The sequence below is a fragment of the Ctenocephalides felis genome, unplaced genomic scaffold, assembly GCF_003426905.1.
Source record: "Ctenocephalides felis isolate EL2017-DRISC unplaced genomic scaffold, ASM342690v1 CF-g0.4_SCAFFOLD_00845, whole genome shotgun sequence".
Taxonomy (NCBI): Eukaryota; Metazoa; Arthropoda; class Insecta; order Siphonaptera; family Pulicidae; genus Ctenocephalides; species Ctenocephalides felis.
The window spans coordinates 51,641,252-51,667,558 of NW_020536999.1; the positions used below are offsets into that span (position 1 = coordinate 51,641,252).

A 26,307-nucleotide genomic window follows, 5' to 3' on the forward strand; every position below is an offset into this window, starting at 1 on the left:
GAAAAGTTCATTTGTTACACTGTATTGATGAAAACTAAATATTAATACTAAGCATTATTCTACAGATTAAACTAGAAATTATAATTTATTTAAATAACTTCAGAATTGTCTTTTTCACATTTGCCATGTTGTCATCGCTAAGGTCTTTAATATATTGCTGCTTCTCTTTATTCATTTTTGAAATTGACTCAGCTTTTGCTGCTTCTAATTCCTCTTGCTGAGCTTTGTTAATTTCATCATCTGAATCACAATATTTTGCAAATAGTTCGAAGATATCCTGATGTAATTTATTCAACATCACAAGCTTTTGCTAAAATAATCAGATTTTATTAATACGCATCATTCTTATGCAAAGTTGCTACAAATTAGCACTTTTTAAGAGCAAACTATTTTTAATCTTAAGAATTTATCATTGTCAAGGGTGTTTTAATTCACCTGAGAATAATTCATGTGCTGTTGCAAAGCTTTCCTCAATTTTTCTTCATTTGTTGCTGCTAATTTCATTTCAGCATCAAGTTTTTTTAACATAGTTTTAATGTTAGCTATGAATTCATTTTCTAAGAATGTTCTGAAAAAATAAACCAAAAAGTGCATATGAATGAAAGATATAGAATGCAATATAACATATATAAAAATAGAATATAACACAATACCTCTTTTCACTTTGTTCCTTTAACACATTCTCAATAAGATCTGTTCCAATTTTCAATATACTTTCAGCAAGCTGGTCTGTAGCCTTTTGTTTTTCAAATAATGATTTTTCAAATTTGGAACCGATCTTACTGACTAAATCGCCTAAGTCTTCGTAATCATCGCTTTTAGTATCCAGATCATCTAATATAAAATTATCATCTTCAAAATTTAAATCTGAAGTTTTATTTTTTCGCCTCTTTGATGGTCCAGATTCGGATTTCTGCTTCTTGGAAGAATTATAATCATCTGAACCTCGAACTTGTTTATTTTTTCTCCCCGCGTTCATTTTGGACGTGTTAAATTATTAACTATTTAATAGAATGATAACACAGCAGTAATTAATTCAATAATCGGATTTTAATCTACTTAACGAATCGCAAAACGTAACAATTTTGTGCTATTGTAGGGAGGACCAACTTTAGAAAAAAATACCGCCAAAACTTTTTTCATCCGATTGATGTGAAGTAATCCTTGTTTTCAATCAATGCTTGTCGATGGTTATTTTTCTGTTATTTGGTTTAAGTGATTTGATATAGATAAGTGAGCAATAATATAATAATCTTCAAAAATCTTAAGGAACAAATAATAATGTAAGTTTTTAATATTAAATATGTCATAGTAATGGTTATTACTATGATTATATTATATTAAATATGTCATAGTAATGATTATTACTATGACTATATTATATTAAATATGTCATAGTAATGATTATTACTATGACTATATTATATTAAATATGTCATAGTAAGAAATCTAAAAAATAAAAATCAGAAAATTGTAGTGGCAATTTTGCAGTATATAAAATAAACTTCTTAAATAAACATTTAATACAAATAACTAACTTTTTACAAGCGTTAACTTTTTATTTTTCTGATAAATAAAAAAACTGTGTTCCAATCATTCTATAATTAAATAACAAATATATTTCAATATAAATTTACATTTCCAAATGTAAAGGGTTAATATGTTTTTTAAATCTTTCATACTACAATTCACAAAGTATGATATAGTTGTAAATAATCTAACAAAGCAATGATTATCCATTAATATCACAATCATTAATGTATTGAACTGTCATATTGGAATATCACTGAAAATATGTCGCCACCTAATCTTGCAGCCAACCACTTGTTTTTGACAACAGCAAGCTTTAAACTTTCACAGGTAAATTCAGCATATAAATTTGTGTGTAGAGCTCTTCCCATTCCTTCTATTATTATTAAATCTACCTCATTTTCCACCATTGCATGTGTTAAAGCTTAAACAAATTGATATTAACTTAATGCTATGTAAAATTTATTATAATTTTAAAATATTCATCTATATCTTTATTCCTCATCAACCATGAATTAAATTAGATGTTTTACCTGGGTTTAAATTTTTTAAATCTAAGCATGGACCTGTCTGGCCATTTGCGATAGCCATCAATCGACCACACTCCAGGCTCTGTTCGATGATTTTGCATTTTTGAGATGCTTCCTTTAATAATGTGGTCAATTCATTATGTGTTATATCATTTAATGCGGGTTCTGAATTTGCAGAAAGTATAACATCTGTGTTGTTCAATAACAATTGACGAGCAAATGGCAAAACACCCAATACAATATCGACCCCACTGTTATCAACAAAAATTACGGCACAATTATGTGATTCATTCTAAAATCATTATAAAATTATTATATTATATTTGAATGAATTAGCAATTTGTAATAATCCTACCTTTAATCGATTTAACCAAGTATCTAAATTGTCTATTAACCATGGTCGAGATTGAATACTACTGAGTGCTTCTTGTAAACCAAAGGAATCCTCTTTTTCTAGAATATCTGAAACAGCTTGGGCTCCCCAATCAAACATGTTACCTTTAACAATGATACATTGTTTTAAATTATAATAAATAAACCTGATTGGTAAAACATTTCAATATTTTTATCTTACCTGCCAACATTCCTTTACACAATTCAATCCACTTATGATCATTATCTAATTTATCAATTTCTTTTAATCGATTTTCCAATAATTTCAATGCTGCTTTATTCTCTATTTCCTTCTGGTACTTCCAGGGGTCTGTAAAGCCATGCTTTCGTAGACATGTCTCATTTAAATTCAGAAGCATTCGCACGGTTAAAGGGATATATGGATTACTGAAAACCAGAAAAGAACAATCTAATTATTAAAATGAGACTTATTTTATATACTGAAAATAATATTTTAAATACCACTTAGAATTTTTCAATTCATTCAATCGGACAATGTATTCTTTTTTGAAAGCCTCAGCTCTGGAAATGGATGTACAATCATTCTGCTGGCTTAATTTAGCTCTCACTGCAAACTTTTCTACTAAATTTTCAAAACATTTAAACCAGTAAAGTCGAGCATCGGAATCTTCGCTCAAATTTAAAGTGTCTGGACTATAGTTATGAGAACTTGCTAGCAAAGGACAAATTTTACTTTCACACATTTTTGGCATTATGAAAAAAAATTAATGATCATGACTTGATTTACTAATTTATTTAATGTACTAAAACAATATTCATGATATTTAATTTTAGTTTTATTTTTATTTATGTGAGTCTATTCTTGTCATGACATTTAGGTTTTACTATAAGAGCTGTCAAATAAAAATAACACAAATCAATTCAAAATAAATAAAGCCAATAAGATATTTTGATATATCTTAACTTTATTTATTAGATAGTATTACGTTAATTTTAATTTAATTTGTATAAAAGTTATTCCACAAAATTATGAGTTATAACTTTTACATTCATTTTTAAAATTGACATTATTTGAGGTTCCTTTTGCGAAATGATAACACAAAAACTACAACATTTTATATAGCTAATTAAAGTGTTAATTTGTTCTATAATTCCACTATTTTGAATGATTTATGAGAAGATTATAAAATGTCAACTTTCTTCATTGCCATTCATAAATAAAAATAAAACTTGTTTGTATTGTTTGTTGATTTTAGAACGGAGATAAGTGGAGCGTAAAGATATCATTTTCGTGAGCAAGTATATTTTCATGCATCACTTAAATATATGCATAAAAATCAATTATTTAGTGAAAATGTAAACCGAAATTGTTTATTCCGCATTTCATGCTTTTAAATTGTTGTGTATATTATATGCCATATGCAAAAAAATCTATGCTCTAGATTGATTGAAACTCGATTTCTATTTTCTGCACTCTTTGCTCTTTATCTCCGTAACGGCTGGACCTGCCTTTGCCAAAAACTAATCAGCACATCTCCCTATCAATAGGAATCGAATGTTTATTGAACCATTCAAATCGGTTGATCCGTGCGCTCGAAAACGTGAACGAAACTAGTGCGGTGAGTGGCATCGTGCCTTAAGGCAAATTGCTGGTACTTCCCGTACCGTAACGAAATGTTCGAGGAATATTGAATGTTTTCAAATAGATTATTATAAATATTGTAACATTGTCTAATATTTATAAGAATTATATAAACTGAATTGCAGAGTTGAAATTATTTGTTTAAAGTATATTAGAACTATAGTCAGAATTAAAAGTAAAATCTGAATTATTTTCGATATACAAAAAATTAAAAAAAAAAAAAAAATGGAACAATTTTTTTTTTCCCAAAATCAATTATTTTGTTAAGACAAGCCGAAAGTTCTTTGAATCAATTGAATCGGACGCTTAGTTCTCTCAAAAACTGCCATTTTTTGTACATTTAGCTTTGTATCTCCGAAATGGCTGGGCCTACCTTTGCGAAAAACTAATAAACCCTTCTCCCAATCATTACTAATTGAATGTTTTTTAGATCATTCAAATCGGATGCTCCGTTCTCTCAAAAACTCGATTTCTATTTTCTGCACTCTTTGTTCCTTATCTCCGTAACTGCTGGACCTGCCTTTGCCAAAAACTAATCAGCACATCTCCTTATCAATAGGAATCGAATGTTTTTCAAACCATTCAAATCGGTTGATCCGTACGCCCGAAAACGTGGACGAAAATTTGTATCCATACATACATACACACACACACACACATCCATTTTTTCTGAAGTATGCCAAAATGTTCAGAAACCTTCAAAACGTCGAGAAATGTAAAAAATTTTAATTCCGATTTTCGGCCCATTACAATAACTTACCATACGGGAAGTTAAAAATAAGCACCCGAATTGAATGATTCAAAAAACTTTCTGCTTGTGTTGACAAAACAATTGCTTTTTGTCATTTTTTTTTTTTTTTTGTATATTAGTTTAATAATTCAGAATTCAATTTTAATTCTGGCTAAATAAGTTTTAAAGCTCACTTTATACTTTAAATAAATAACTTTAACTTTGTAATTCAGTTTATATAATTCTTATAAATAAATATTAGACAAATGTTACAGTATTTATAATAATCTATTTGAAAACATTTAATATTCTTTTTATCTATGGGTACGGGAAGCATTATCCCGTCTAGGACGGGAAGTTCCAGTATGCGCCCCACTAGCCGTTTAGTTTAGACAATAATTCTGCATAAGGCAACACTAAATGAAATTGTAAATTTATGAAACTAACCTATAAATGTCATAGCGTTATGTATTAATATATTAATGGTTATAAATTAAACATATTATAAGTAAAGTAGTTTAACAAATATATTGATTTTTAAAAGTTCTAATAATGAATATTTTAAAGGTACAAGGTTTGAATGAACGATTATAATACTATTGTAGGAAAAATATTCAAACTAATTTCTCGTTTGTAGGAAATGCTAAAAGGCAATTTATTTAATGGTTTTGTTAAAACTTCGACAAGTCATTTACCACTAAGACAATTATCTGCTGGAATTGTTCAGCCAGCAGTTAATAATGAGTCGAAACCCTATGTACAAATATCCGATCCAGATAAACTATATAGTAAATTAGATATTGAACTTCGAGGCAATGAACCAGCCGTATTGAAAAGTTATACATGGTTTGCAACTACAGCAGCTAGTCATTTGGGGATAGAAATTGGAAAATGGTAAAACTATTACCAGCAATTTTTTTTATTTGTACATTTTCTAAAAATATTTTTTAATCCTCTGTAATATAGCAAAATTGATGCACTTGCCCATATCATAATTATATTTAAATTTAATATTGCAGTTGGTCTTTGAGAAAAGCAAAACATCATCGCATGACCTTACTTAAATCTGTACATATCTTTAAGAAACATCGGGTTCAGTATGAGATAAGAACTTATTTTCATTTTATGACGTTTCATAAATTGACGGGTTCAACTTTGGATACATTTTTGGAATATATTGAAAGAAATTTACCCGAGGGAATTGCATTAAAAGCCACAAAAACAGAAATACAAGAAATGCCAGAGCATTTGAGACAACCTCCTGAAATTGAGTCTCAATAGTAAGATTAACCGTTAACACATTTATAGTATTTATATATTAAATAAAAATATTAAATAAAAAGTTTTGTTTAGATTGTATATATGTATTTATATATATTTCAGTAGTCAGTTTTAAGATTTTAAATATATGCATTGAAAAAATACAACATAATAGTTTTGATAGAAAGCATAATGGCGTAAAAGTTTTGCATTGATATGCTTGTATTATTTTTAATTTCAATAAACAGAATATAACATCTATTGCATAACTAATTATATTTAAATTATAACATAATTACTCTAAGGGAATTTTTTATATTTATATACTTAATCTTAATGTTATAGTTTTGTACATAAAAATTACATGATATATCTCATGTATTAAATATGAGATGAAGAAACATATTTACATATAACAACTAATGGCCTAAGGTAATTATATAGCAAATAATTTTGAAAATTGTATTATTTGTGGGCATTATATTGACATTTAGCGCGCGCATGTGCAGTTTGTTATTTGTGTTTGGCATCACAATAAATTTTTAGCTGTCAAATATTAAGTTATATAAATAAATACATAATATTACAATAAATTTTTAATTTGCATAACTAATCATCAAGAAAAATAAGCCGTAATTTTGAAGTTTTGAAATGGCTACCGAAATTTTAAACACCTCTGCTGAATCTCTTGAATCTTTGTTGAGAGAAGTAGAGACCCTCAAAACTAAACTGGAAGATGAACGTCAAAAACTAGATGATATATCATGTAATAACATATTTATGATACTACTGCAATATTACTGCAAAAATTAAATATGTCTAACTATATTTAGTATCAATTTTATTTTCTAGTAACTGCAATGGCTGAGAGAGTAGAAATCATAAATTATGTTAACATCAAGCCACGAAGGGTTTTAAAAGGCCATCAAGCTAAAGTTCTTTGTTCAGATTGGAGCCCAGATAAGCGTCACATGGTTTCTTCGTCCCAAGTGAGTTATTTATTAAAAATGTCTATATATATATATATATATATATATATATATATATATATATATATATATAAACATAGATATAATGAAAAATTCATATTATTTTATCATCAAAAAGTGAATAAATATTTTATTTTCAAATTTGCTTTGGTAGCACATTAATTATCAACTATACTATGTATACTTTTTCAAAAAATTGGAACCTTCTAGTGTAATTATAGCCAAACTAACAATGACAAAACATAGACTATGTAAGATAACTTCTTCCAATTAGAATCACATTCAGAACGCTGATCAAATCCACTGCAAAAGACATCCGTACACTTACATGGCAATCTTAAAACTTTTTAAACAAAGGCTCACTCAGCTTAATTGCTATCAACAAAAGTCCAAACAATCATTTAAAATAGAATATCAAAATTATAAATCACCAAACAGCTGTCTAGACATTGATTTATTCGTGAATGAAATAGCTTCTGTAGCTATTAGAATCTGCACTGTAAAGTAGTTGTTTCAGAACAAAACAAAAATGATTAATATTGTTATTCTGTAAAGAGAGCATATAAATAGTAAATGTTTAAAATTTAAAGACAATACTTTCATGAAAACTCTTTATTGACCAAATGTAGTTCGTTTTAATACTAATAATAATAATAAATAATAATTTCATTTCATTGAGATCACAGTTGAATGACTTATTTCATATTTTAAGTAACTTAAATAGGAATGAATTGTTTATTAATCTTTTAAGCATTCCACAAACCTTCCAAAACATCTTCTGCTTCTTCTCGTAATGTTTCAACTTTTTCTAAAAGCAATAATTTTGCTGTTGCTATAAGTTGTGTTGCCACTTTTTTATTCAAGTGCTCAATATCTTGTACCAAGCGAGATGGTGTTGTTTTTGCTATCAAATGTAGTGTTTTGTAACCTGCATTATACAATTGTTTAGCTCGTGCGAGCTTCACATTAGGTAAATCCATTAAAGGGAGCAATTCTAAAGTGCAGCAATGTTGCAATCTCAAAGTAAAATTTGTCAGCAAATCTTTGAAAGCCCAAAACTCTTCAAGTTCTTCGCAAAACCTTAAAACACTGGAAGAAAAAGAAGCAGCTGATGTCATGAGAGATTGTACTACTCCTCTTGGTACATGAAATTTATCAGCAATATCATGTACAGCTTCATGATTCCATAGGTCATATAACATTAATGTCACATAAAATCGATTAAGAATCCTCATTGGTACATTTTTTATTTGCTTACCCAAAAGCATTTTAATTGCACAAGCTTCATTTATGCCTAAAATTTTGGCGGTCTCCAATTCTTTTGTACCAAGTTTTGTATAGATAGAATAATATGCAGGCATATTAGGTTTTATTTGTTCGCTTTGTTCATATGGTGTAATCAAGTATAGAAGATGTAAGCAATCTAACAAAACCAGTCCAGATTGTGCTTGTAATAAGTCATTATATAGCATATGCGCTCTTTTTAGATTTATGCATGCCCTAGCAGCAGCCTTGCCTAGTTTGCTTATAACTAAAGTAGTGTTCCTCCCAATCACAAGACATTTTTTAGATTTGTCTAGATCTTTATTTTCAGTTTGAGTTTGTGAAAACAAAATAGAATTTTCCATTGTCATTTGCATTACCTTCTTGACTTCATTTTCTGTTGTTAATGCACCTAGCTTAAACAAGCTTGAGATTGTTTTATTCGTTATTTGTTTCACATTTATTTCTAATCTTTTTGCTTGTACAGCCATAAGTGTTTGTCCCATTAATACACAAAGTTCAGATCGAGATTTTGCTACATTTAAACCAACTGAACTTAAAATCAAGCTTTTTACTCCTTCACCATTATAGTAGTGCAAGCTGCTCAAAGCGTCATCCATAGGTGCAAATAATAAATTTTGAACACGTATTTTATCTTTAGGTGCAAATATTAAAATACTTTCACCATTTTCTTTAAATCCTGCTCTTCCAGCCCGACCAACCATTTGTTTATACCTAGATAATGTTATGAATTCCTTACCAACATACGGGGACCTTAGTATTACCCTTTTTGCTGGTAAATTAACACCAGCAGCTAATGTTGATGTACAACAAATAACTGATATAACCCCAGCTCTATAAGCATCCTCTAAATGTTTGCGTTCATCAGATGTAAGTCCAGAGTGGTGGTACGCTACACCATACAGTAAGGTGTTGCTTAAGATAGGACACAATGTTCCACAATCCTTTTTAATCATCTCACACAGTCCTTTCTTATCTAGTTTTCTATATTCTAATAAAGATTTTGGAAATATTTTGCAAATCAATGAGGCAACATTTTCACAATTTTTCTTAGTAGGACAAAATATTAAACAGGAAGATTCAGGTAAAATTTCCAGAGCCAAACCAGCTATGCAATCAGGATCCATTTTTAATTGCATGTCTGTATAATAATTGTATTTACAACTTCTATGAAAAGTGAAGATTTCATCTGCAGATTTGGGTTTAGTTGCTAGTGCCATAATATCTGAACCGCATTTAGCATATTCCTTTAGCTCGACTGGTCTAAAATCTCTTGTATATACATCAGCGCTTAAAAATTGTGCAATTTCTGAAATGTTACCAATTGTTGCACTCATACCTACTATTTGAATATCATATTTGGTACTTATAAGTTTTGTAAGAACTATTTCTAAAGTTGCACCTCTTCCAACTTCTCCCAATAAATGTAATTCATCAACAACAACTAGTCCAATCTCTCCTAATCTACCTATTTCAATCAAGCTATTTATCAAACTTAAACTTTTTTCAATTGTTGCTATGTAAACTGAATTTTTATGTCTACGTTTTCTAGGAGGGCAAGTTCCCTTACCACCAGCATATTCTTCTACTAAGAACTCCATGCCCACAGCAAATGGTGATAGCGCCCATATTTTCTCTTGAACAATTGAAACAAATGGCAATATAAAAATAACATTTTTTTTGCTGCATAAGACTTCACGAAGTATTAAAATTTCAGCAACTAATGTTTTACCACCACTTGTGGGAAGCGCATAAATCAAGTTCTTCCGTTGTTGAATGGCTGGAAGCTTTAAGCACTCATCTTGCCAATCATAAAGTTGTGAAATATTTTTGTAATCAAATATTAATTCCTTGCATTTAAATGGCAGGTCATAAAATGGTCCTTTGGAAGTGAATATTCTTTTGTTATTACTAATAGTGTTTGGCTTTAAAAACTCCCTTGTGGTCTCTACTGTATTGGCTGCGTTTTTTAACAACGTTTGCTTAATGGTATCATATGCAGTTTTTTTTATTGATGATTCTTCTTTTAACACGGATTCTTTTGCCATCATTGAGTCATTTTCCCAGTTTATTCCTTGTATCGCTGCCAGACCCAATGTTTCATTACTGTCTTCATTTTTAATTTCATGGAAATTGTTATTACAAATTGACATCTCACAAATGTTAAAGAGTGTGTGAATATCTTTTTTGTATTGTGAAGATTCAGTGACATTTAATAATTCTTGGTTCAGCACAGCATCTTCCAAGCTCACATTGATCTCATTTGCTATCATCATTTTTTTTTGTAAATCAATCAAGTTTTGTGGCCCAATAAAGTCATTTAGTTGCGTTTCATTATCTTCAGGTTCCTTAGCATTGTCTTCAATGTTAGTATCTCTAGAAGATTTTTCAGCATTAATTATTATAGTTTCGAGTTCATCAGTCTTAAATATTTGGGACTCATCGAAAAGGTCAGGATTCTTTTTTAAATATGGGGAAGATGTTATTGATTTTCTATTTATGTTTTTTAGTTTAGCAGTATTATGACTTATTGAATCTTTATGCATTGTATTGTTGTTGTCCAAAAGCTTGTTAATTTGGGTTGACATTAATAATTGTGTATAATTACTATCTGGAGGGTGTTTTATAATGTTATTCTTAGAATTATTTTGCGCAGTTGGTTGTAGAAATGAAATTTTATCTAGTTGTGATGTTTTAAAAAGTTGTGACATTTCAAAATCAAAATTATCTTCTGCTTCTTTATTTTTTTGATTTACTGATATTTTTGGACTATTACAATTTTTGTTAAAGGTATTATTGTATTGGTTTGTTATAAGGGTTTTTGAGCCTTTTGATACAAATACTTTTTCATCAGTTACTTTTGATGAATGGTAATCTTTATCTTCTAACAATTTTGTGTCAGCAAACAAGTCTGGAGAATTTATATATATTTTTTTATCTTGTTTATTACAGTATAAATCCATAAGAAATCTTTTGGTAGAATCAGTTATTTTAGAACCTTCACTTTTTGTATCTGGTTTGCAGCCTACATTAGATTTTTCACATTCGTTCTTTACATTTTCTTTGGGAGGATCACTAATTGACATATCAAGTATTAAAAATTTAGGTCTTTTTGGAAGACTTTTACTACTATTAGTGTCCGTATTTGTTTTTCTTTTGGCACATGTTTTGCTTTCGTTAACGTTTTCCAAACAGTTCAAAATTCCGTTTGTATAAGTATTTTCTATGTTATTAGAATTACTTATTAAACATTCTGTATTTGGTTGCTTCTGTACTTTTTTCATCATTTTTCAGAAATAATTTTATTTTTGTCATATATTAATTATATTCTCTATCGTCGCCTAAAAATCTCAGCCTGATTTTTTTGACAGTACAGTGAATTAAAACAATTCTGTACAAGATTGACATCACTGACATGACATGTCCTTCCCTACTTATCTATAGAAAGTATAGCCACCATTGAAAATAAAAATAATTATATCCGAATAAAATTCAAGGGGGTCCATGTGGTTCAATGTGATTATCTCTTAACAAAAAGCGGTTATTTTTTTCATCTGCTAATCTAATTTCTTATATTGATAATAATTATATTAAAATTAATATAATTAATTATTAATAATAATTTTTTATATTAACAGATAATATAATTTAATTAATGTATAAATAATAGGCTTGCACCGAATATTCGGTTACTATTCGGTATTCGGTATATTCGGCATCTTTTTTACTATTCGGCCGAATACCGAATAGTAACTAACTATTCTGCCGAATACCGAATAGTTAAAATCAAAGGCGCCGCCGCCTCTCAGCGATAGCATTGTTGGTGTTTTATCTATTATGCGATAACAGATTAATTTAAACTTTATCGACTTTTGACATTATCAATGAACACGCGAAGAACTTTTTTCTGAATATTCACAAGATACTCCATTGTTACATGTTTATATTATTTAATATGAATCAATCCATGGTTACACGCATATTATATGTTGTATCAATACAATAAAGTCATTTATTATTTTCAATCTAAGCATTTCCAAATAAAGAGCTATCATTGACTTTTTATCGCTAAATATACAAACAATATTCTTGATCATATTTTATTTATTTTATTTTGATTAGCTTTAGACATACATTTACATACATGAAAAGAATCGCTTTTTTCATGATTTTGCCATTTATTTCCTTATCGCATGAGGTATTCAAGTATTCGGTATTCGGCCGAATGGTATAAATGATGCCAAATTTTCTAAATAATAAAGAGTAGCCGAATAGTGGTTGCAAGCCTAGGCATAAAACTTGAATGTAGCGCGTTAGTAATATAACAATTATTGATAGTAATTACATTAATACAAACAAGCTTAGGCGCCATAAACCTGCCGAATAGTTGCCGAATATTCGGTATTCGGTCTCTGAAGAATGCCGAATATTCGGTATTCGGCATTTTGCCGAATATACTATTCGTTGCAAGCCTAATAAAGAACTATAATTGTATTATTATAATCATAAAAAAATTGAAGATTACATTGCATAGTATCATAGATAAGGAAACATAGTATATCGTTATTAAATTAGTATAGCATAATTTAATACAATACCATTTCAGGATGGAAAAATGATTATTTGGGATGCATTCACTACAAATAAAGAACATGCAGTTACAATGCCTACAACCTGGGTCATGGCATGTGCATATGCACCATCAGGAAATATTGTAGCCTGCGGGTAAGATAGATTATCATTATTATATATTGTTATAAATATAATAATTTAAAAAAAATACGAAATATGTTTGGTAAGAATATTAATAACTTATCATTCACAATGTGTAGAGGTCTCGATAACAAAGTGACTGTTTATCCAATATGTATGGATGAGGAGATGTCTGCTCGCAAGAAAACTGTTGGAACTCACACAAGTTATATGTCATGCTGCATTTTTCCAAATTCAGATCAGCAAGTAAATAAATTAAATGAATGCATTTAATAATCAATGTTAATTGTGATATCACCATTGGCATTAGTGCTGGAATTGTGCCATTTATTCAATTAACCTACTATTTTAACTTATTTTAAGATTTTAACTGGTTCGGGTGATTCAACTTGTGCATTATGGGATGTTGAATCTGGTCAGTTGTTACAAAACTTTCATGGCCATGGTGGTGATGTGATGTCAATTGATTTAGCTCCAAGTGAAATTGGTAATACGTTTGTCAGTGGGGTAAGATTATGCTTAGGCTTCATTTTTTATGAGAAAAAATTATATAAACAATAATAAGTTTCAAATTAATTGAAAAACAGAGCTGTGACAAAATGGTATTTATATGGGACATGCGTACAGGGCAGGTTGTTCAAAATTTTGAAGGTCATCAGAGTGATGTAAATAGCGTCAAATTTCACCCAAGTGGTGATGCAGTTGCTACTGGTTCAGATGATAGCACAGTAAGAAAATTTAAGCATTTTTGTTTTAATATTTATTATGCTTATTTATACATGTTTGTTGTTTTTGATTATCAATAGTGTCGACTTTTTGATATGCGAGCTGATAAAGAGGTTGCAGTTTATTCAAAAAATAGTATAATTTTTGGAGCAAATTCTGTAGATTTTTCAGTCAGTGGTAAGTGATATTATTTTTATCTTATGTATATTAAGTCAAACATGATGTGATTTTTGTTGGAATGATGAATTGCCAAATAAATTTATTGTAATATGTATTAAGAACTGTATTTCTTTATGTCACTTAGGACGATTATTATTTGCTGGATACAATGATTATACAGTGAATGTATGGGACACTTTGAAATGCCAGCGAGTCTGTTTACTTTTTGGTCATGAAAATCGTGTTTCATGTCTCCAAGTTTCCCCAGATGGTACAGCACTTTCTACTGGAAGTTGGGATTACACTTTAAGAGTAAGTATTAGTAACTTAAATGAAACATATACATATTTTGTGTTTTTGCATATAATTCTAATAAACTTTCTTATTGAAATTTTTTGGTTTGGGATATTTATAAATATTTTATAAGATGCATGTTATGTGTTTGAAATATTATAATATTTCAATAAAAAAAAATATTTTTCAAATTTTCAAAAAAAAAAATTCTTTTTTAAATTCAATAAATTTCAAGTTTATTGCATATAATTTTGTATTTTTTTATTTAGGTCTGGGCATAATTCCAAATTTATCAAAGCCAATAACAAAAAAAAATTATATAGATAAAAACGCCATTTGATGGATTTCAGAATTCTATGTTAAAGTTCCATAAAATTAGTAGCATTTAATGCGATTAATAATACTCATATATTAAACAATTTATTTATTTATATCTGTGTTATAGATTATGAATAATCATTCAGATACGTTAGTATATGAATTTGTTTTTATGTGATAAATTTTATAGTTTTTATTAAGTGACAAATGGAACAACTTTGCAAAATATCAATAAAAACAGATTATTAAAAAATGATTGTGATCAACAAAATGAATAGACGATATTTATAGTATATAAATACTTTCAAAGATATTCAAATCTATATTCGAACATAATATTTATATTATTATTATTCCATTATATAGTTTAAACAATTATTAAAATCAAGATGGTATTTAATACTTCATTTAACCCTTAGAACAGTATTATTTAATGTCATAACTAATTTAAGTAAGGTGTATTATATATATATATATATATATATATATATATAATATATAGCAAATATTTAAGAAACAATGTGTAAACTTCTTCAAATCTCAAAAACATAAAATTCATATCCATTTTATATTATTTATTTATTTTTACATATGTTATAATAGAAATGTTTACATTAATCCTTCAATAATTTCTTCAAATTTATTCTCTGTGATACTATATCTTTGTTGTAATTATGGCTATTATTCCTAAAGTCTCTATTATTGATTTTTTTATATTTTTTCATTTCTAAATCATTAGTAAAATTCTCGTAATTATCTAAGTTTTTGAAACCTTCACTAAATGATTCAAATCCATTTTGTGATTTTTGGTCTATTAAGAATGGAGATTTACGCTCAAATCTTCTCTTTCCTTTGTATTGTGATAACTCTTCATCTGACATAATCTTTAAAAAAAATGTGTATATGTATATATATATATATATATATATACATATATATATATATATATATATACATATATATATATATATATATATATATATATCTGTGCATGTGTATTTAATAAATTATGTGCAAAATGTAAAAAAATATAAACTATGATTTTCTCTCTGATTTTTTTTGCATTGTCTTCAGAAGATTTATATGCATATATATATATATATATATATATATATATATATATATATCTTAGAAGAAAAAATATCTTACCTTTCTAGTTGGAACATGTTTTAAAGATTGTGCCCAATCACTAGTACTTCTGACATCTAATAATATTGAACATACTTGGTTTAATGTTAAACTTTTTGAACTCTTACTCCAAGCTAAATATTTATCTAATGGAAAACGGGCCATCCTTAGGCCTTGCTGCTTAGCTTTTGCTAATGAGAGGGGTTCAGTATTCGTCTGAAAGAGAAAAATATTTTAAATCAGATAAATCTTATTAAATCTATTTTTCAGTTCAGTTATCATTTTCATGAATCCTAGCATATATATACATATATATATATATATAGCATATACATATATTTACCTTATCTACCATAGCTCCAATGATATAAACATCATCGTGATTGAACTCTTCTAAATTATTTCGGCAATGTGGTGTCAAATAAACTAATCTTTCCTTAGGAAAATGGTTTAAGTAACTATCTTCATGAATATTTAATGGGAACCAAGGCTCATCTATTGTTCCTGTGAAAATGTAGAAAAAAATAATAATGAAAACCTACAAAGTATATATTTCTATAATTACCTATAAATTTTTTGAGTTGTTTTATGGTCGGGTCTTGCCTATTAACATTACAATAGTGTAAATCAAAAGGAAAATCGTGTGCTCTATTTGCAGCAAATAACAACATAAGCTGTTTCGCTGTATTTAAGCATTCTCGATGTGTCATGTGCTCAGTGTATGAACAATCCAAAACTAGCGGTTGTCCAAATTGCATTGCTTGCACAAGTCTGAATATTTGATGAAACTTGTTAGATATTTGTAATTACAAAGTATAGAATTAAGTCATTTTATTACCTATTATTCAAAAACTGGTTCACTGTTGTATCATACAATCTTAAAAAAATTGTATTACCGAATAATCTGTATTCATTTTCTATGGCTTCTTTATCTCTTTCTTTAAAGTATTCTTCTCTATACTTTTGCATTTCTTCTTTTTTTGCCTTAAATAACAATGCATACTGATAAATAATTTTAGAGGATTTGTTATATCTTTTTACTTGTAGAGTGTGATTATGGCAAAATATGTATGTGTATATGTATGTAAAATTTGTTTTGGGCATGACTTAGATTCGCAATATGATAATAGTTTAATTTTTTTTAAATTATGGACTGGTTATTTGAGTTCAAGATAATTTTGTATTCTTATCAAACAAATTAATTTCAAATATTTATGCAACATAAGTTATATATATATATATATATATATATATATATTATATATATATATATTTACTTTGAAATATATATATATATATATATATATATATATATATATATATATATATATGAATTGATTTAACAGCTTCTAAGAATATGATACCTTCTCATTTTCATTTGCTTTTTCGTTTTTCCATAAATATTTTAGATATTTTTTTCTTGCTGATCTGCAATAGGACAATATTAAATTCTAATATTATAAGTAATTTATGAATAAAAAAAACTAAAGTTTCATTTTTTATATCTTGAATTGAGTAAGCTCACCGAGATCTCGTTGACAAGAGATATTCCCATTGATCTAGTTTTATTGATGAATAATTAGGAACTTTATCCCCATCTTGTCTTAAAACTTGAACTTCTAGCATCAAAATATTTAATTTCTCTAATAACTCTGGATTTCCTTTGGTTATTGAATCTAACTGCTCATCAGTAAGTGCATAATTTTCTTCGGGTAAGGCGTTAGTACAAAAATGATTACAAGCGAGGTTCAATATATTTTTAACAGGATTTAATAATATTTTGTTGTTTTTTGCAAAATTGCGTTTTTGCAGAAAATTGATACTGCTTAACCTCAAAATAGAACTTACGTATTTGTGCATGGTTTTAATTACACGAATTAATGTAGATTTACTTTTACTTATTTGTTTGTAGATTTATGACTTCTAAAAATATATATATTTTATATTCGTACACCTTATTTCATTCGAAGTAAACCATATTTATTATATTGTCTATGAAGTAAACTAGTCTTACGTTTAAATTATATACCAATGCATATATAAAAAACGAAATATTTTTGTCAATATTTGTCGCGCTATAACATTAAGCTCATACGATTATTTTTCATAAATAAAAACTTTATTTTTTAATACTGAAATGATGTTAAGTATTTAAAATTTTAAGTGAATCTATAAAAATATATTGTACATAACCTAATATACATGTTTGTCTAGGATTACGACCTGATGTATTGGCTAATTGCTGTTTTGATTGATTATAATTTTTTCTAACAAATGTTTACATTACTTTAATTTATAGTTTTCTAATATAAGAAGTTTAATTATTATCATGAAGTATTTAACTAGAAAATTATGTAAATTTCTTTGGCATATAGAGAATGTTCAAATATGCACTTATAAAACTTTTAACCCTTGTTTCAAGACTGATTATATATGTAATAAAAATAATCAAGAAAGAATATTAAAAAATATAAATATAAGAAAAGGTGTAGGGAATATTATTTTAATAAATGAGTTGAATGATAAAATGATCAAAGCCTTTGAAGGAGATAAAGAACGTTTTCTACGACTCATAGAACAAGAGATATACAAATTACCTAATGATACACATCCCGATGTCATTGATTATAATGATGAACCTAAAGAAGTTGAATACATTGATGCAAAACCCAAATTTGATTTCAAGCCTTTCGATTTGGGAGATATTGGAAATAAAATGAATATATTGAGAACAGATAATCTAAGCGCCATGACAGGTTTCTTTTTAATTATTTTTTTTATACTTACTTATAATTATACAAATATTTTAACAGGTCCAAAAAGCTATGTTTTTATTGATTCTTTAACACATCTTGAGCGGGCTCTAATACTATACACAGTAAATGTATTAAAAAATAATGGCTTCAAGTTTGTATCGGTCCCAGATATTTTACCATCTACAATAATTGAAGGATGTGGTATGAGCACTAAAGGAGATCGCAATCAAGTATTTAATTTAAAATTTAACTGTTGATATTAGTTATTGTATTTATAATTTTTTATTCTTTCATAGGTTTATCATCTATCAAATTCTCACGGTAGTAATCTATGCCTAGCAGGAACTTCTGAAATATCCATAGCTGGCTTACTGGCTGGGTCTCAAAATTTAAATGTTGATGACCCAATAAAATATGCAGCTATTAGTAGATGTTATCGTGCAGAAACTTCAGGTGTTGCACAGGAAAAAGGAATATATAGGTATCATTATTATATAGCAATTACTAAAACATAGATCAGAAATTAATTTTTCATATTGATTATTTAGAGTGCACCAATTTACTAAAGTTGAAATGTTTTTATGCTGTCATCCAAATGAATCATCAAAATTATTAGATTATATAATAGAAATACAAAAAAAAATTATAACTCCACTCGGAATACATGTGAAAATTTTAGACATGCCACCTCATGAATTAGGTGCTCCTGCTTATAGGTAACTGAGAAAAACACAGTTTTTCTTAAGAGATAATATTATATTCACAAAATAGGATATTATAATAATATATAATGTAATATCAGGAAATATGACATGGAAGCATGGATGCCTGGAAGGAATATGTGGGGCGAAATTTCAAGTTGTAGTAATTGCACAGATTATCAGGTATATTCATGCTAAAAATTTGTTTTGAAACAATAAATTTTACTAGAATTTTTGCTAAAATATTCTATGATCAACTTAAGAGATATTATTGGTTACTAATATATAAATAATATTTTAGTCACGGCGATTAGCTATAAAATTTGAAAAAAATGGAAGTAAAGATTTTGTACATACATTAAATGGTACAGCTTGCGCTGTGCCAAGATTACTCATAGCATTTTTAGAAACACATCAAAAAAAAGATGGAACTATATCTTTACCTAAAGCCTTAGTACCGTTTATGAACAACTGTGACAAGATAAAGAGAATGAAACGAGTACCAGATATAAAATTCATAAAAAATTTGAAGGTCTAAAACAGAGTAGGTTGTAAATATTTTTAATAGATTATATATATTTCATTTAAATAATACATATATTATTCAATTTCAGTAGCATTCAACTTTATTATTTTTTTATATATATTTTAATATTAAGATGCTTTTTAAATCCTTTAGGGAAAAATTGAAATGAGGGGCTTTTAGTGCATTGCAAAATAAAAATTCGGAATAATTTATGCATATAAATATAGTTAAAATTTATATTTCACGTTTATATTTATTTACAAAGTAACACTACCAATCATAATTTTTAATTGATCAATTATTTAGTTGAAGTTCTGGTTCTTTTATTCCAAGAGAAATTAATTCCATAATTTTTAACTTTTTCTGGTTTTGTGGTTTTATGCTCAACATACCATTCCCACCCATTCTTCTCACAATGAGCTATAGCATCTTCAGCAGAATTAAAATCAATTTTTAAGTTTGATAGGGGATCACCTCTAAAAACACAATTTTAAATTAGGTATGTTATGTATAATTTGAATTCCTGCAAATTTAGTAATATGACTATTATAACTTTTTATTATAGTTATAAATGCGATAGAATAACTTGTGAAAAATATTGCTTACGTTGATGCCCATCCCATCAGTGGATTTTCCCAGCGTTGCCGGTTATCAAATTCCATTTGCCAATGTTGAATATTGTTGGTTCCACTTTGCATGGCATTTTTTGGTGGCTTATAAATACGTACTCTTCTAGTTTTGATGTGCTCTTCAGGAATACCAGATATAGGTGCAATGCGCATCTAATGAACAATACATATTGAATTATTATTTATATGCATGTATATATATATATATATATATATATAATGCAAGTGTGTGTGTGTGTGTGTACTACACAATAAAGTATTTCTGCCAACATACTCCATAAATGAATATATATCAATTAATATAAACCTCTTCTTGGACTGTAATGTAACCCTCAAGCTTTTCTTTTTGTTCTACTTCATCACTTTTCATGACAGTTAATTGATTATCTAAAATTGGAGCCTCATTGGTTTTTAACGCTTGTGAAATGTCTTTTGCCATACTGGAACATACTGAAAATGCCTTTACATTCCTAGAAATAAAATATAATAAATACGAATGATACCCAGGAGATTAAATAAAACCGATTAGAAAAATGTAAATATTTATTCATTTATCCTATATATGTAATCACTAGCTTTTAATCGCAGTGATGTTCTTTTAATGTCCTTTGTTATGTCACTTATAAATATTATACCTTGCAGCAGGAGAATGAGTTGTTGCACCAGCTAGTACACGTAATATTGAAGCCATCATAACACTGTATGTTTTAAATAAATCTATATAATAATCCTATATTTATGAAATAACCTTTTACCCAGAAATATAATTTTGACAGATCGAGAATTACGGACTGTACAGAGGGGTTCAGGAGTTTAGGCCATATATCTCATATTACATGGACTGCTAGTCGAGCGCATAAAAAGTGTCAAAAGATGTTCTATGCCATAGAACTTATATTATGGCTCGCTCCACTGTACGAACGCGCACGGCGAATCCTGTTTTTGACATGCGCGAGGATTGCTTTTGCTTGCAATAATTTAGTCTGCGCGCATTGGGAACGGATTCGCCGTACGGATTCGTGCAATGGAGACGAGCCATTAGAACTAGAATTTATATTATAAACATACTCTTCTTTTATCTCCATTAGTTCATATTTATTCCGGCGCTTCAGTCACGCACATAGCAGCAGTCCATGTAATATAAGGTCTATGGTTTAGGCACTTGGCATCGGCTCACTAGCGCTAATTGTGCGTCTGAGGTTACAACTACAACTACGATTAGTGAACGCGGGTTTTGTTTTGAGACAAAAAGATCTGGAGAATATAACCTGGACAACATAATAAATAGACAGTATAATAAATAGTCCCGTTGTTGTATTCTGTCATTATTATTATTCATTATTATATATTAATAGTTTCGATACTAATTGCTTTTTCTCCTTATAAAATATAAGGAGTATATAATATAATATAATATAAATAATAAATTATGGAATAAATATTTAAATAGTATATAATAATTTTCTATAATAATGATAGTTCTATGTGCCATTTGCAATGAATTACTCGAAAGTTCAGTGGAAATATTTGTTACTCCTTGCGGACATGTATTTCACTTAAAATGTCTTTCCCAGTGGCTTCCGAGGTACGAATTCTTTACAATTGTAAAGAACATTAGGCTAATCTCAAACTTGTATAAAGTCTTATGTGTAAATTATTATATAGATCTTCAACCTGTCCAGAGTGCCGTCGTAAAACTACACCGTCTACCATACAGAAAATTTACTTCAATGTTTGTGCAGACAGATCTCTTCTCGACGACCCTGCTGTGTTACAAGAACAGCTCTCAGATGCAAAATTAAGGAACAATGATCTTCAAAAATCTCTTGAAGAATCAAATGATAAAGTATTTTCTGAATATTTTTATTTATTATTTATTTTGTGTAAACTTTTCTTTATTATCTATCCATATTTATTTGGTGCTTTTATTTAGTACGTTTATTTAGAATGTATCCTCCGTGAATAAATAAATCTTGTTATTATCAATAAATAATAGTAACTAATTAATAACTTAATATGCAATGCAATCAATTCGAGTGTAATTTAACTTTGAACTTATTTTGTATTATATCTATTAATTTTTATATTACATTTTAATTTTTTGTGAAGATGGCAAATATTTTATATTGCAGTTGAAATCATCTGAAAAAAAGGTTCTGAAACTTGAAGAAAATCTGATAAAAAAAGAGGCAGCTTATGATGCAATGAAACATCAATATTTATACTTCAAGGAACAGATGAAGGAATTATCAGGTCTAAAAGAACAGTTACAACAAATAAAAAAGAAAATGCAGTCTATGGAAAAGTTAGTGCATTTGGATATGTTTGTTATTACATTAAATAATGGTGAAATATATATTATTATTATCTTTAACTGATCTTTTATTATTTTAGAATTGATCTACTATTAAAATCAACATCCAGTGAAGTAGATACAATGATTTCTAATCATACAAGTGCTGCTGATTTGGCTAGTTTTGTATCCATACTCAAAAGGTGAATATTGTCAATAAGGAATTTTAATTTAAAATCTCTAAGAGTATAAATTTGAGAATATTTTTTAAATACCTTAAATAATTTTAAAATTCAGACAGCTCAGTTCTAGTGAAGAAAAACGGAAAGACCTAAAAGTTGGGTATCAAAAATTGCAACTAGAACTTGTTAAATATAAAACCCAGTGTACTCGATTCAAAGAAAAACTTGAAATGCATAGGTAAACATTTATATAATTTCTTATATTATTTTGGAAAAATTATCCTCAAAGGCTCAAATATCTTTGAAATATTTAAGCAATGATGAAGAAAAACTCACTGATTTACATAGAGAAAAAGGAAAATTGCTGGAACGTATTACAGAATTAGAATCCATAGTGGAAAATAACATAAATACACCACCCAAAAATGTAAGCAAAATTACGATGTGCACAATTTTATATAGTTCCAATTTTTTATAAACTAATTGTGAGTCAAAAATCTATTTTTGAAAGTTTTCATGAAAATGGAAATGTATATATATATATATATTATATATATATATATATATATATATATATATATATATATATATGAGTAAGTTCTTCAAGGGCATACATCAAATAAAAGGCAAAGATTTAGAAGTTATTCTTTAATTTTTCCAAACGTTTCGACATAATGATGTATGCCCTTGAAGAACTTATTCATATTTCTCAACATCAAAACTAACTATATATATGTATTTTTTGTAGAGTTTCGAACAAGAATCCAAAAAGTAATAAAAAAAAAAAAAGTTTTTTAATAAACTATTTCTTTATTTATTTATTTATTTACTGTCGACGTTTCGGTAGTTCATTACAAACAGCCAATCTCATAACATCGAGAGAATAATATTGTTTGGTTTTCAAATAATAATTTTAAAAAAGACAGAACTTATAATAATTTTGACTTACAAAATTTACCTATTCGGCTGAAAAATAACTCATAAATTCAATTTTTGATCAAATCTTTTTTAGTGAAAAAGTGCTAATGTATATTCAAACATACAGATGTCCTGAAGATGGAACGCACCTAGTTCCAAAACGTCGACAGTAAATAAATAAATAAATAAAGAAATAGTTTATTAAAAAACTTTTTTTTTGTTTTTTATTACTTTTTGGATTCTTGTTCGAAACTCTACAAAATATACACAAATCCAAGACTTTACCATTTAATATATATGTATATATATTAGAGTGATCCTTAAAATGGTCATTTTTGAATTTCCTTGCTCTCAGAGGCTCGTATTGGTTCCAAATAGATAAAAAACAATTCTCTGAAAGTTTTAGCTCTTAATATTAATGTTTAGATAGAGCGCAATTCAATCAAAGTTTGTATGGAAAGAGCATGGAAACATTTTCAAAAATTTTAAAAATGTTTTTTAGATGTAATGTAGCAAACAAATGAATGAATTATTTGAATAATTATGTATTAGAATATTATGTTTAAATTTATTTTACAGAAGACAAATGGACTAATCAACTCAAATAAATCTAAAAATGCAGAATCTCCATACTTGCAAGTTGAATCTAGCAGCTTTGGAATGATGCCATTAAGAACATTACCAAATAACAGCCCCGCAGTTGAGAAAAGGAAACTTACAACAGATAGTAAACAAGTAATTAATTTTATTTATGTCAAATTATGTTCTATTATATTAAAATTATTTGTTATTTATTTCAGTATTCTATATTCAAGAAACCTCGTATAAATAAACTTCAAACCATGGCATCCCTTTATTCTATAAACTTAGCAAAAAATGAACGGGGTTCAAGTGGCAGTAGCCACAATGCTAATTTGTGATATTCTTTTGAAGACCATGATTATATTTTTGTGAATTAGTTCAATTTTATACATTGATTTTTTTAAATAAATAATTTATTTTACACTTAATTTTTTCATTTCATTTTTCATCTGTGTGATTGTAGTTGAACTAGGCAAAAATAGTTAAATTATAAGTTGCAATGATATATGTATGTTTGTCAGCAAGCATATCATAGCCATTAAAATAATAATCATAGAATCATAACAAAATAGTCAGAATCTGACCAATAGCCAGAAGGATAAAAAATTCGTAATTGAAGCATTCCATTAAGGAAAAAACTGTTAGAAGATACATGGAGGAAAATGTGTTGGGTTATATGTTCAAATTCCAATGCTTATAAATAGTTAATCAGATACATAATTATCATTACATATTACATATCATATGTCTATTATACTCAAGCTATTTAGTTACGCTGAATCAAATATTGCATAAGAGTTGTGTTTTGATTGCATATATGTTTAAAAATACAATTGCCATTTTCTAATATTTTATGTTTGTGATTCATATAAGTAATATTGAAATATAAATCAACACAAATAAATAACTAGATGCATGGCCTTAAAAGTGAACCCTGGGTGAACAGTCCTTAGAACCTAGATCAAGGATGAGCAAGTTGCGGCTCGCGGGCTTCATGCGACCCACCTTTAAATATTTCCAACAATAATTAAAATTAAAGCATTTAAAACTTGAATTTATTGGATGCGCTTTATAAAACACTCCATGCACAGATAAATATAGTTTTTTTTTTAAATATAGTTATAACTATGCATAATTTAAAATATGCTTAGCTCCAAGAATGTATTGAATGTGATAATATATATTACCTCAATAATATATAATACTTCAATAATGTGTAATACATTTTTTTGCAAATTTGTAAGATAGCAACTTGGTATACCTATAAATCATTCATAAATTAAATTAATTTAATATTAATTAATATACTGATTTCTGAAGTCACTATCAGGAATTTCATCCAACTTGCCTTAAGACAAAATGCCACTTGCAACTTATTTAATGTTGTGTTTATATTAAAATGTTCATTAGTATATATCAAAATTTATAATATTATTAAGTGCAGCCCGCCAAAAAATTTAAATTTGGCTCGTGATTTATAGGGCTTCTAGATCTGGTATGGAGATATGGTATCGTTGATCTACAATATCTAGACCACATATGAACACATGACATTCTAATATTGTCTAGGATCTAGACAATAACGAAATATAATTTATTCATAATAATAATTATTAATTCATGATGATCTTACACATAGACAAAGAAAAATCCTTATGGCTTAAAAATATGGAAAAATCCATTGCACGAATCCATACGGCGAATCTGTTCGCAATGTGCGCAGACTATATTATTGCAAGCAAAAGCAAACCTCGCTATAGACTATATATAATATATTTTATTTATAATAAAATAGTAACGACACTATGTATGATTATATTTATTATTTATAAAATGTACATAATATTTGAGTATTGAAAATGAAAAGGAAAAGTATTGTAATTTATGATCAATTTATGATGTTGACTGTTCGGCAGCAGACAGAAGAGAGAGTTCCGATTCTGAAGAGGAAGAGGAACTTCCGAATCTTGAAGCTTGCACTTTGGTTCTCGCGCAGTGTTGCCAACATGATAAGCCAAAGATAATGTTTAACTGTCAATTTGAGGTGCGATGTGGGTTGCCAG

General features: G+C 27.8%; 9 protein-coding genes across 10 annotated transcripts; 4 read left to right on the forward strand and 5 right to left on the reverse strand.

Annotated features, from left to right (window-relative positions):
• Nucleotides 1–85: 85 nt before the first annotated feature.
• Nucleotides 86–979, reverse strand: LOC113385304. The gene is made up of 3 exons (XM_026623149.1): nucleotides 654–979; nucleotides 436–568; nucleotides 86–310 (listed from the first exon to the last, which is right to left on the reverse strand). The coding sequence occupies exons 1-3, from the start codon at nucleotides 977–979 to the stop codon at nucleotides 86–88; spliced, it is 684 nt and encodes a 227-aa protein (XP_026478934.1).
• A 222-nt stretch (nucleotides 980–1,201) lies between these two features.
• LOC113364202 (28S ribosomal protein S10, mitochondrial) lies at nucleotides 1,202–6,080 on the forward strand. 2 transcript variants are annotated; one of them, XM_026606690.1, is made up of 3 exons: nucleotides 1,202–1,283; nucleotides 5,424–5,680; nucleotides 5,806–6,080. In XM_026606690.1, exons 2-3 carry the CDS (start codon nucleotides 5,427–5,429, stop codon nucleotides 6,065–6,067), a joined length of 516 nt encoding a protein of 171 aa, XP_026462475.1. In that variant the 5' UTR covers nucleotides 1,202–1,283; nucleotides 5,424–5,426; the 3' UTR covers nucleotides 6,068–6,080. The 2 variants fall into 2 exon arrangements, with proteins under 2 accessions (XP_026462475.1, XP_026462474.1); XM_026606689.1 differs by lacking the exon at nucleotides 1,202–1,283 and adding an exon at nucleotides 5,229–5,353.
• On the reverse strand, nucleotides 1,603–3,295 carry LOC113364196 (pantothenate kinase 4). The gene is made up of 5 exons (XM_026606683.1): nucleotides 2,916–3,295; nucleotides 2,635–2,840; nucleotides 2,416–2,558; nucleotides 2,064–2,352; nucleotides 1,603–1,954 (listed from the first exon to the last, which is right to left on the reverse strand). The coding sequence occupies exons 1-5, from the start codon at nucleotides 3,164–3,166 to the stop codon at nucleotides 1,755–1,757; spliced, it is 1,089 nt and encodes a 362-aa protein (XP_026462468.1). The 5' UTR covers nucleotides 3,167–3,295; the 3' UTR covers nucleotides 1,603–1,754.
• Nucleotides 6,081–6,572: 492 nt separating the features above from the next.
• LOC113364199 (guanine nucleotide-binding protein subunit beta-5) lies at nucleotides 6,573–14,546 on the forward strand. The gene is made up of 9 exons (XM_026606686.1): nucleotides 6,573–6,812; nucleotides 6,899–7,035; nucleotides 12,926–13,044; nucleotides 13,152–13,278; nucleotides 13,396–13,539; nucleotides 13,620–13,760; nucleotides 13,839–13,935; nucleotides 14,063–14,229; nucleotides 14,481–14,546. The coding sequence occupies exons 1-9, from the start codon at nucleotides 6,698–6,700 to the stop codon at nucleotides 14,490–14,492; spliced, it is 1,059 nt and encodes a 352-aa protein (XP_026462471.1). The 5' UTR covers nucleotides 6,573–6,697; the 3' UTR covers nucleotides 14,493–14,546.
• LOC113364194 (helicase POLQ-like) lies at nucleotides 7,674–11,705 on the reverse strand. Its single transcript, XM_026606680.1, has one exon. The coding sequence runs from the start codon at nucleotides 11,604–11,606 to the stop codon at nucleotides 7,782–7,784; it is 3,825 nt and encodes a 1,274-aa protein (XP_026462465.1). The 5' UTR covers nucleotides 11,607–11,705; the 3' UTR covers nucleotides 7,674–7,781.
• A 627-nt stretch (nucleotides 14,547–15,173) lies between the features above and the next one.
• Nucleotides 15,174–17,548, reverse strand: LOC113385316 (mitochondrial ribonuclease P protein 1 homolog; the record flags this gene model as incomplete). Its single annotated transcript, XM_026623159.1, has 7 exons — nucleotides 17,183–17,548; nucleotides 17,022–17,085; nucleotides 16,496–16,641; nucleotides 16,223–16,428; nucleotides 16,001–16,161; nucleotides 15,679–15,873; nucleotides 15,174–15,413 (listed from the first exon to the last, which is right to left on the reverse strand). Coding segments are annotated over exons 1-7 (1,347 nt in total), but the record flags the coding sequence as incomplete, so codon positions are not given.
• Nucleotides 17,549–18,143: 595 nt separating this feature from the next.
• On the forward strand, nucleotides 18,144–19,653 carry LOC113364198 (serine--tRNA ligase, mitochondrial-like). The gene is made up of 6 exons (XM_026606685.1): nucleotides 18,144–18,413; nucleotides 18,471–18,643; nucleotides 18,710–18,894; nucleotides 18,962–19,129; nucleotides 19,216–19,297; nucleotides 19,416–19,653. The coding sequence occupies exons 1-6, from the start codon at nucleotides 18,185–18,187 to the stop codon at nucleotides 19,650–19,652; spliced, it is 1,074 nt and encodes a 357-aa protein (XP_026462470.1). The 5' UTR covers nucleotides 18,144–18,184; the 3' UTR covers nucleotide 19,653.
• A 209-nt stretch (nucleotides 19,654–19,862) lies between these two features.
• Nucleotides 19,863–21,094, reverse strand: LOC113364201 (NADH dehydrogenase [ubiquinone] iron-sulfur protein 4, mitochondrial-like). Its single transcript, XM_026606688.1, has 4 exons — nucleotides 20,905–21,094; nucleotides 20,577–20,739; nucleotides 20,247–20,422; nucleotides 19,863–20,116 (listed from the first exon to the last, which is right to left on the reverse strand). The coding sequence occupies exons 1-4, from the start codon at nucleotides 20,961–20,963 to the stop codon at nucleotides 19,939–19,941; spliced, it is 576 nt and encodes a 191-aa protein (XP_026462473.1). The 5' UTR covers nucleotides 20,964–21,094; the 3' UTR covers nucleotides 19,863–19,938.
• Nucleotides 21,095–21,667: 573 nt separating this feature from the next.
• LOC113364197 (E3 ubiquitin-protein ligase TRAIP-like) lies at nucleotides 21,668–24,599 on the forward strand. The gene is made up of 8 exons (XM_026606684.1): nucleotides 21,668–21,854; nucleotides 21,935–22,115; nucleotides 22,402–22,574; nucleotides 22,664–22,765; nucleotides 22,860–22,982; nucleotides 23,060–23,171; nucleotides 24,242–24,397; nucleotides 24,463–24,599. The coding sequence occupies exons 1-8, from the start codon at nucleotides 21,742–21,744 to the stop codon at nucleotides 24,580–24,582; spliced, it is 1,080 nt and encodes a 359-aa protein (XP_026462469.1). The 5' UTR covers nucleotides 21,668–21,741; the 3' UTR covers nucleotides 24,583–24,599.
• The last annotated feature ends 1,708 nt before the right edge of the window (nucleotides 24,600–26,307 follow it).